General features: G+C 40.0%; 1 protein-coding gene across 6 annotated transcripts in view; it reads right to left on the bottom strand.

Moving 5' to 3' along the window:
* Positions 1-3397: 3397 nt before the first annotated feature.
* TFEC (transcription factor EC) overlaps positions 3398-11671 on the bottom strand; it is a 612796-nt gene continuing 604522 nt past the window's right edge. For all 6 annotated transcript variants that reach the window (XM_069228932.1, XM_069228931.1, XM_069228936.1 and 3 more), the window contains one exon: positions 3398-4427. In XM_069228932.1, the coding sequence (XP_069085033.1) occupies positions 4071-4427 (357 nt within the window). In that variant the 3' untranslated portion in view covers positions 3398-4070. The remainder of the gene's footprint in view (positions 4428-11671) is intronic.

The following is an 11671-nucleotide window of genomic DNA, read 5'->3' as shown; positions in this document are numbered from 1 at the left end:
CCTGAAAAGTTGCCAACTTCAGCCCTGCAGTGTTTTTGCTGCTTTGCTCTGATTGGCCAGCCTCTGGCAACCTGGCCAGGCTGCCTTGATGAGGTGTGAAGTGGCCTGGCTCAACACAAAGAGATGTGCCTGGGAGAGGCGATCTTCCCTCAGCAGATGGAGAGGCAGGAAGGGGGAGGGCTGCCAAACTGGTCTCTAAAGGCAGGGAAGGACATTTGGAGCAACCCAGCACCTCCCGCACACCCTGCAAACCCAGACAATTAGGTGCCCCCCTGATTAGATTAGGAGAGGGCAGGAGAAGGATGTGTTTAAGATTTTTAGCCACACCAGTGGGTGAGCTCAGCCAGATGTAACCTCCAAAAATCAGTTTTAGTCATGATGGATTTTTGAGGACTGTTGCTCCCTGAGATTGATTTTTGCCACACTTCCCAGGAAGTGGTCATCACAGGGGGAAGGACCCTGCATCTGATTGGAGATCCAGGACCCCCCTGCTTTTCACCCAGGAGCAAGGATAAATGTGGCAGAACTGCACCCACAGATCAGATCCCTACCAGGAGCACCTACAGAAAAAGGAGGACTGCCCTGCTGGACCCCTGACCTGCAACTGGACACTGCTCTCTGGAGGACTGCACCAGCTTGGGCTTTGCCACAAGAAGGACTTTGCCTGGCTTCACCTGGTTTAAGGAGGGACTCTCTGTTTGCTACAGGTGAAAAATTGCTAACCAGAGTCCCCTGCCTCAACTCCTGAAGAAACTGACCAGCTGATCATTGTCCAGTGGCCAAAAAGGAGTTTGCGTCAGGTGCATTCTGGGAGTTGTAGTCCGCACCCCTCAAGGAGCATCTCAGAGCTTCTGGTACCTTGGGTTGAGCTGTGGACCTCAAAAGAACCTTAGAGGAACATCTAGAAGAAGATCCAGATGTTTGGAGAAGTTTGGAGAACTTTTGGAAAAAAAGCTCCATAAAGGGACCGACCCACCGCGGCAACACTAGCTGGCTTGTCCCAACCGCGACACGGCCTGGCTTGCAGGTTCGTCCCGGTGAACAAAATCTCTGAAAAAGTGACTAAGTCTGAACGTAGGAGGTTGACCAGGACCTACCAGGGAGTGTATCCGCAGAGGGCTCCAGGGACGTCGGATTAAGATTCAGGTTTGCCCCGGTCGAAGGATTTTCATTTCGAAGAAACGACTAAGTCCGAAGGTAAAAATCTTCACCAAGGGCTACTGTAAAACGTATCCAAGGAAGAGTTCCAGGAGGTCGGATTGGACTGGCGACATGGTCCAGCTGAAGAAAATCTCCAGAAAAATTACTAAGTCCGAAGGTAAACTTTTGGCCGAGGCCTCCCGCAACCTGAAGCAGAGCAGGGCTCCATCGCGGTCAGCCTCAAACTTTGACTTTGCCCCGTCGAGGTGCGACCAGATGACCAGATTGGCTCTATTGGTTTCCAAGCACTAAAAAGCATTAATTCTTTAAAAATGTATACCTCTGGTTCCCCTTTACCGATTGTAATCGTTTCGGTGTCATTTTAAAGATAAAAAAATAATCTATTTTTATAAAGCGCTGTTGAACTTTTATTGTGTTTTGTGTTTTACTTATTTACTGTTTTGTGATTTTTAAACGGTTTACACATATGTCTTCTAAATTAAGCCTTGTCGCTCGTTGCCAAGCTACCAAGGGTTGGGCTGGGTTTAATTTATTGAGACCTAACTGGACCTAAGTGGAGGTTAGTGGCCTATTGCTAAGTGTAGGTACTTACCTTCCCTTACCAATAACCTATTTTCCAACACTAGCTGGCTAAAGAGAACAAAGGCTTCTCTTACCCAGGTTTCTCTTTACCCTTAACTATGAATGAGCAGGGTTGGTCGGATCCCTGTCAAGGTAACGAAGTTCCTGAACCCTCCAGAGCGGTCCTTCCTGAGTTAATAAGACACATATGCTTCATGCCTAGGTCTTTCTGCCAAAAGGGCTAAGCTATTGTTTCTGCTCTGGGAACATTTTCCTGTCTAATTAATGACGTGGCTAGCTTGTGGCTGGCTAATGCTAATTCATTTACTGAAGTTCAGGCAGATAAAGTCTAACTTTCTAAAAGTCACTTTCCCTAAATATTTATCAACAATCAGACTTCATCACTGAATTGGATTTTTGATGAAAGTTGGCAATAGTGTTAGGGTTATCCCAGTTGCTTGACCCAAATCAAAAAGAGCAGAGTTATGATTTTATTTTGAACTTTAGTTTTCTTCATAGGACAGCTGCTGCCCTTTCACAGTGAACATTGCCTTTGGGGGATAGTCACTTGTAGGTATATGTCATCACTAAATTCATACTTGTTGCACTTTTAAATATTAGGCACCCTACCTTGTTGTCTATAAGACTTAGAGGTATTTATTCAATATTTAAAAGTAGGGCTATTTCCTTCTAAAAAGGTTATTTTGACAGGTTTACCCACAGGTGTGAAAGCTGCAGGTGTCAGGCTGCAGCGGTACGTCTGAATGCACGTTTTATTTGTCATCCTAGTGGATGGTACAAAATGTGCTGCAGTCCACAATTGAAATTTAACTAGTCCATGCAATTGGTATATTTCCTCCACCACACACTGTGGTCTTACTGGGAAGTGAAATATGCCAAATGGGTGTTAGCTAATTAGAGACACCTTCTCACAAATACTATTAAGTACAATAGTGGCTGAATATGTTAAATGACCTTATCATCTCAGGAATAGCATGCTTATTTCTAAATCATTAATACCTAACTATGGTTCTTTCCTACCTTTTAGAGAGTATCACCGCATGTTTACTATATACAGAATACTGTCATATAACTGAATAAGTTACCTTCATATGTTGCCCACTTTGTTTGCCCTCATTTGTTTTTTTAATATTTTCATGCTGCTAAACAACATCATTAAAAACTGTCATTCTGCAATCTTTGATTTTTCTATTATTATTTCCCCAAAGCATTTATATTATGATGTTGTTAAAATTAGAGTGATTTAAAGCAAGATTGAATATGTAAGAACATTTAAAACTGATTTTATTGTTCAGTCAGTTGTGTTCAAGATTGATAGAAATGCATTATGGAAATGAAACCAACATCTAAAAACAAATAATTTATTTAATGGCTAAGTTGCACAAACGTTCATAGATTATGATATTGGGAATCATACAGCTCGATGGGGCACATCATATCAAATTGTGTTTTATTTTGTGGAACATACTTTACTAGCTATTTTTCAACAACTTACCTGCTTCTTGATGAGAAAATAATATTTATTTAAAAGCCTAACTACTGAGCAGATTATATTAAAATCTAAAATTTTCACTAGGTTTAAAAATATTTTCTTGCAATAATCCACAAAGTATAATTTTATAGTGTATCACAAAAAATGTGTAAGAAACAGAAATATATAAACAATCTCACCATTTTTATTTGAGTCAAATGCAATTCATAATTTGTATAAAACCTTTCCTTTTTTATAAAGTTTTCAATTTTTATGTAGAAAATTCTGTCTCTATTTCCTACTAACCTACAGTTTCAATAAATTGTAAAATATACATGACATTATGATATGTGTGTGAGACATCACATTTCGTTTCTAAAGTATTTTTTTTTTTGCTGGAATATATACCTTTCAAACAGTAATGGATAATTTCCTTCTAGGAACACGTTTGAGGTGAGGTGCACAAATCTGCCCCCAATCCCCCCAGCGACTTATGGGTGTCCGAAGCAAAAAACCTTTACTTCCTCATACTGCCAGGTCAGTTTTAGTACATGGGCATAAATGATACCATTAACTATGAGAGTTTCTGAATTGCCCATAAAGTATCTGAGAACAATGATAGACAATGTGTTCCTCAAGACTAATGATCATCTTCTGTTCTGAATGTATCACAGCTGCTCAATCTTACTCATCATTTGAATATGTTTAAGCCCTTTTATATATTCAATGATTTGTAAGTGTATGTGTCTCTAAACTGATGATCCAAATTCCATGTATATACTTGCAAAACAGTCTTACGAAGTCTACACATGCTGCTATTGTACTGTTTAGTTTTTAAAAAAAAGGGATTCCTTGTTTATAAGTCATCACACTCATCCGAGCTGAAACTACTTCTGTTGCTGCTCCCTTTTGATGCAGTGGGCGATGTCATGGACAGAAAGGGGTCTGCTCCCAAGGGAGACATTTCTTCTAACATTTGTTCCTTCAAAGCAGCACTAAATGACAAATCTGTGAAGTGCGAAAGTGGATCTGAAAAGCCACCAGAGACATCACAGTGATTAGTGCTGGGTCCATGCACCAATGTGAGTTGATGAGAAAAGTCTGAGGAGTCTTCATCTTGGAAGTGATGTTGCTTCAAGGCCTGGGTAGCAAGGTCTGCAGGACTGGTGGAGGCCATTGGCAAACCATGGACCCGAGCTTGTATTTCCAGTTCCTGTGTATAAAGGAAAGAATGTCAAAAGAGAGATCAGAAAAGTTCAAATGTTCATACATTGATAGCATTATAAATCAAAATATTACCAACTAAAATTAACATACAATTCTTAGCAAATATTGAGATAGATTTGTGTTATTCTATGCATACGGGGAAGTGATTATCTACTTACACATTTAACTCTGTTAACTTGTTATTTTTGTCCCACTTGATGTAGCCAAACCTATGACTTTCCTAAACTCAAAGAGGGTTCCCTTTATAGGGAATGGTAGTTGTTTCTTTGGGAAATAATACTATTCAGGCCATGTACTTTTGCCTGCTACAAATAGGGCCATATGGTTTTCAAGGCACCGTCTCTAGTCATAACCCATATGTAGAAGATACAAGTGGAATTACATGGAGGATCATAGAAAAAGCCTCTTGTATAACTTGATGGACAGTGGAAGGGACATGGACAGATGTTGCATTGGCTATATTGTTGGTGATGGTAGTATAGATGTCATATGTGATATTAATGAGCAATTTCATTAACAGTGAAAATTGTGATGTCATGAGTGAGATCATGATCCACGTTTTAGGCTAGGTTAGTGTTGCATGGCTTCCATACCTTGCAAATGTTAGAAGACATGAGGACTTGGAACATGACTTTAATTTCCCTTTAACTGAATTTCATTTTTGGGGAATTTTAACGTTTTTTAATGTGCATTACTATGTAATGATAGTAGTAAATAAGAGTCATCATCACCAAAGTTTTTTCCTAGACTTTTGCTGGCCTTTACAATGCTATACTTTGGATGAGCCCTCTCTAAGCTTCACACAGGTCACAAAGACTACAGTTGTTAACTGGGTGCGCCATGCACATTGAAAAGCCTGTGAACATGTCCACTGTGAAATATCCTTTTCTGCAATACTCACATTGCATGGCATACAGCTACACTGGTCCAAACACTACCTTGCATTCAGAACCAATGTGACATGGCTTGCATCCATGCAATGGGTGCAGTAGACTTGCACACATTACCAACAGGCAAGATTAGCTGCAATCCCAAATGACATTCAGATCGAATGTCGTAAGGTATCACAACAAGCTCAGTGATGATAGTGCATAGCCTCTTTGATGCAACTATCTACAGGTATACCACAATGAAAGGAAGAGGAAGTAACCAGCTTATAAAGGACATAGCCATGGCACAGTTCTGTTTATGAGCATATGTGTGACAGACAACTAACATAATACTTGTGAGTTAACACTTTATTTGATTTCAACAAGCAGGTGGATATGTTTTATGCCCCGTATATTTGTTAGGTATATATGTAAACATAAATACACATGAATGGGGCACTTTACACATGCACAATTTACAGTGCATTGAAGAAGGAATGGAAGTCAGGGTGCAGGATACAGTTAAAAATAATATTGGCTTGCAGGTCTAATTATCTTCAAACACTATGAAATGATAAAACAGCAGTATTTCAATTCTGAGTTTTTCAAATGCCAATACCATAATCTAGAAATGTAATTCAATGTAGTCATAAAAGGATGAACTCATTATCAACTGGCTTGTTTTCTGTTTGAGATTTTGTTCCTAGAACACATAACACAGATTAGAGGATTTTCCAGAATTTGGTGCATGATTGAGAGCTTTTTCAGACTTCATGTTTACAGATGTTTGAGGGCACCTTGCCCAAGTTTATGGAATCAAATTAAAGCATTCTCATTCTAGGACTTTTGAAACCATGTTTTCGAGCCATGTTTGGTAAAGGTGTGTGTAAGAGTCCCTAGCTGGCAGTATTTCTATGTCCTCTTCCCTTTGCAAGCAGCTTCCAGGACTTATGTTTGGGAGTCTCAGCACACACACATTTCATTCTGAGCTAGTGTTCTGTGTTCAAGTTTGTGATTATTAGCTTGTGGCCACCATGTTCTTGAATATCATGTTTAAAATTTGATGATAACCCTTGGGAATACCAGCCAAGATAACATAGTGCGCATATCGGAACAATGCATTTTAATTGATGCATCATGGCAAGTGTCACTGCATTCAGTTACTCAATTATTCAGAAATTAGGACTAGATTTTTGAATAGCCACTATTCAAAACATTTTATGGTTTTACAATGGTACACTCTGTATGTGCCTCTAAAACCCATTCACACACTTTAAGTTGAGTAAGAAGAGAGAGATGCAGTAATTCATGATTACCTTAGTGCCTTGTGACCCAATTGGGAACCCATGTTTCCATACTGCTCCCCTATGACTGGAAAAGTGTAGGCAGATAGGGTTGGACTTGACCCTATCTGCCAGGTCACCCACAAACCTTTTGCCTTAACCCTTCTGTTTTCTGAACTCATTTTTGTTGGCTTTTAGGGCTCTGTGCACTTTACCACTGCTACCAGTGCTAACTGCTTTTGCCCTGTCTTTTTAACATGGTAAAATGGCTTCAACTCAATCTGCACATTTAGTTTACTTGAGATACCCTAATAAAGTGGTACTACATGTACCCAGGGCCTGTAAATTTAATCTTACTAGTGTGCCTGTAGCACTTATTGTGCCAGCCATTTTAATATCCTTATCAAACATGTCTCAGGCCTGCCATTGCAGCCTGTCTGTGCAGTTTTAAACTGACATTTCGACACAGGAAAATAAAACTTCTGCCAACCAAAAACGTCCTTTTTAATATATATGTTACCTGTAAGTTATGCCTTAAATGACCCACAGGGAAGAGTATATTGTATGTACAAAGTTGGGCATTTGCTTTTAAGTTTGTATGCCCTGGTAGTGAAAAACTCCTAACTTTTTTTTCTCTGCTGCAAACCCTACCTCTCCTATAGGATATCATTGGGTTATTTCTTTACCTTCAATATATGATAACTTTTTATTGGGAGCAGCTAGGAAATTCATGTTTGGTGCCTGATGAAATGTCATTTAGACCACTATTTTTGGCAAAGTTGGATTTTAAGTCAAAATTCTGAAAATGCCATTTTTAGAAAGATGGTATTTTCTTGTCCACGCCATTTAGTGCCTGCAGCCTGTTCCTGGGTCACATGACTATGTGTAGTTGGCTATAGACCTTTGTGTATTACTCCTAGACATCTACACAATAGGGAGAGTGGGTGTTGGCAGGATGGGCCATCTCTAGTAGGATGAGAAGGAGGTGCTGTCACCTCCCACACTTGGGCTTGCCTTAGGAAACACACAAAGGACTTCACACTAGCCTATTGTCCCCAAGACAGCCTGGGACTATGGCCAAAGGTAGGGAATTTGAGACACTTCAGTAGTGGGAAACTCCAGAAGCTTCTCCCACTTCAAATTGGGCACCAGCAATAAAAAGTTGACCCTAAAACCCACTCTTCAGTACACCTCTGGACCAGTGGAACACTCCGAAGAAGGAATGCTGTGCTGCTGCAAGACGCACTGCCCTGCTACCTGAGTGAGAAGAACTGGACCTGCATCTTGAACCTAGGACCACAAGAGTGACTCCAAGGGCTAGTTTGCAGGAGTCCTGATTTGAGTCTTAGGAACATAAAGGGCTCGAACCATCTTGACCACTGCATGTAGATTCTACCTACCTAGCACCTTCCAGTCCTGAACCCTTAGAAGTGGGGCTAAAAGTGCTCTGCCACCCTAGCTGTGGCAAACCCGATGCAGCTCTTCACAGTGCCTCACAGGAATCGAGGTAGCATGATACAGCCACAACACATGCCCACATCACAGCCCTTGCAGTTTATCTGAACCACTGCTTCACAACGCATTGTCAACGTGGGCCTCGAAGCAGAACCAATGCTATGCAATGCAGCCTCAACAGAAGTCTGCACCGCAGCACTTCCAACTTATTAAAACCACAGCTGCATGATGCATCCTTGACGTAGAACTCAAGTCACTCTTCGAGAACGCTGCTGCGTGGTGTAGGTAGGACACTCTGTAACCTTTGCAGATCTGAGAAGACTGGGTCAACATCCTACATCTTTTGAGCTCATTGAAAGGGTTTCTTCTAATAGCTGTGGTGTTGAATGTAATATGGTTGAATAAAAAGATAGTTGGTCTTCTCCCAAACCAGCACACTCAATGGAAAGATTCTTACAAGGCATATATTTAAGGTTTGATGGAGAAAGTGGAGGAGTTACTAAATGTTTCATAAATATTAGTTAACAGCATGAAAACCAAATATCATCTACAGCATAGGACACAGTTCCAGAGTAAAAGACAAAACTGCACAAAACATCTTTTTGATTTGCCGAATTTAATACGCAAATTGCCAATTACACCTGTATTAATGAGAAATACTTTCAGGTAACAGTAAAATGAGAAGTAATAATCTTACATTTTTAATCTATTACACTCTTGAGCATTGCCCAGTGGTGCAAAAGTCAATTTTGCTCTTATGACTTTCTTACTAAATCCTTCTCTCATCTTTTGGTTTAGAAGCACAAGTTGAAGACTGGCCGTAGCTGGAGGTGGCTTGTGAGTTTACTATAGTAGTATTCAGGAGAAGTGCATTCATGATGTTTCAAGTGGCTCGTGATGATTCAAATGAACAAGGCACCATCTAATACATTCATGATATTGGCAACTAGTATTAAGAGGAATTGCTTAATGCGGGCCGCAAGACAATGGTTTTGCTTAATTGTTAGGTGCTAGAATTTCATGCACTAGTGTGAGTACCTGGGCTTCCTTTTTCAAATTGAATGCAAGCAAGGTACCATAATGGGTAGAGGATAAATGGGGCACATTGAAATAGAATTAGAGACTTTAGCAAATGTTGTTTAAAAAATATTAATGAGATCATCATTCTGTTATTGGAAAGTGTGTTGTGTTCTCTTTAGAGCCGCTGGGATTGTCATTTCCTTATAGGTATTAAGGGGCATTTTTACAAGCCCCTTGCGCCAGCTTGCACCATTTTTTTCACACTAATTCCACATTAAGGAGGCCTTTCTCTCATGACGTATTGACAAAGTGGTGCAATGCTTTCATTGTTCCACTTTGTAAAGCCTTATGCCGAATTATGCCTGCACCAGGCATAACGTTTCAAGGGGGGGGGTCATTCCGAAAAATGGCACAGTGAAATTTAAAACATTTCACTGCACCATTTCTCTGCTATTTGTAATGCCTACTCAAAGCAAGAGTTAAAATGAAGCACCCATTTTAACCAATAGGGCTACCTGTGCTTTGCTGCACTAGCGTCAACACTTGTGCCACAAGGGCATCAAAAATTTTCAATCTATTGTCCTAACAACAGCAATGGGGTGCCGTATTGAAAATACATCGCAAACATGATATTGTTCGGTGGGGCAGGGGCAACGCAAGAAAAGTGATGCATCAGGACCGATGCGCCACTTTCTTGTAAATATGCCTCTAAATATGTATTTTTTTCAGTTTGGGTCTTTGCTGATTCTCTTAGTAAAGTATGCCCCTTTGGCGCTTTTGTAGCTTTTTGTCTATTTAACAAAATATTTTATCCTCCTCACTAACGATTTCCTACCAGTGATGTTGTACTTGGTGACATCCTCATTTTATTTTTCCAAATTCTTCACCAAATCATTTATTTGTTTTGGGGCTCAATTTTTCTTTCTCAATTTGGTGGGAGCCAGCTTCTCTAAGGGATCGGTGGCATTTTAGTAAATAACTATTGGTTGCATGTCAGAATGTTAGAAGAAATATCATCTGGGCAAAAATATCGTGCCTTAATTACCATCAAGAGTAAATGTTGTATTATTAATCTCAGTGTAGCATTATTTTCATAGATAACGTTCAGGACAAAATATTCTTGTCGGTTGATATTTTAGCTATATTCTGGTATTGTCGTATGTTTTAGCCTTTTCTACTTCTGAGCCCCTCATGGTATTAATTTTTTTTAATGATTCGTTATAAATGTGTGTTTTTGCTCACCATTGTTCTTGCTTATATTCATTATTATGTAGCGTGATGCTTTAAAGTAAGTATCTGCATCAGTAGGTCATATGTTACATATTCAATTGTGTAATGTAAAATGTAATGTACGCTTAGGTAAATGTGCAGAAGAAAGGAAAAAATCAGAAACTTTTTTTCACACCTTACATCACAAATTACAAGACCTGTTTCTCTCGTAATAATGCTGAGAAACTGTATATAAATCGGATGCACAAGCACCTTGACAGAGAGGATTTTCAGGTTGTCGTCGAAACTGCAAGAAGTCTGCTTCAGGGTCACATACTGGGAAAGCTTGTGCTATCTGTTTACTTCTCAAGCGAAACATGAGAAAACAAAAACAGAAATCTACCACTGCAGTCTCAGAAACACTATGGGCCAGATTTGCAAGACCCTAGCGCCACCCAAGCATCACTATTTCTTGTTTGTTTTGTAATTGTTTATTAATAAAATTCATCAGTTTACAATTACATTGAGTAGTATTCTTTCTTTTTTTTTTATCGCAGTGAACATTTACTTTTAAAAGGACCTTCGTTGCAGTTTTGCTAATCTTGATGGGAAGGGTAAAATTTGGGTGGGGATGGGAAGGTAGATGAGGGGAGAGAAGCCGGACATAGAGAGGGGTGAGAGCATATTTGCCTATATGTTCAATTAAAACTGAAAGTCATCCATGAAATAGGTCAGTGCACCACATCTAGAAGAATTCCATGGTTGGCAGTTTTCAGTCAGAGAGGAATGCAATGGGGATTGCTATGGGTGTTCCACTGCAACACCCATTGCTTTTGACGCTGTCCAGGGGTGGCGTTAGCATGGCACGAGAAGGAAATCTTTTATTTCTCCTTGTTTTTGCTTTTTCCATGTGTGCTGCATTCTGCAGCACACATAGAAAGAGCAAAAGGCCATCAATTAATGTTCTGTCCCTTTCTGCACATAAACAATCTTTCAAAATGACAATTCTGCACCACACATAGAAGTGCCAAATCGCCATTGTAGATTGTTTGTGTGCAGGAAGGGATGCCTTCTTGCACATAAACAATTAAACCTCTCAATGCAGACACCCTTGCACTATGGCGCTGGCAGCTAAATTTAGTGCAGGCACAGGGGGAAACACAGGGGTGCACCATATTTTAGTAAAGACAGCTCATCCCTACATTTCTAAAGTGATGCAGCACGGTGCTGCAAATTTTGGTGCAGCACCGAGCTGGGTCACTTTTTAGTAAATCTGGCTCTATGGCTGAAAAGTGTGGCTGGGAAGGGAGGAATTCCAATGCAGATTGATTTCATCAATAATTTAATTTGAAGATCACCATTCAGGATGTTGACATTTTCTCTTTTGTTTACAT

Source organism: Pleurodeles waltl, chromosome 4_1, assembly GCF_031143425.1.
Source record: "Pleurodeles waltl isolate 20211129_DDA chromosome 4_1, aPleWal1.hap1.20221129, whole genome shotgun sequence".
Classification (NCBI taxonomy): domain Eukaryota; kingdom Metazoa; phylum Chordata; class Amphibia; order Caudata; family Salamandridae; genus Pleurodeles; species Pleurodeles waltl.
The sequence above is the reverse complement of the archived record's forward strand: the minus strand, read 5'-3'. Positions and strand labels throughout refer to the sequence as shown.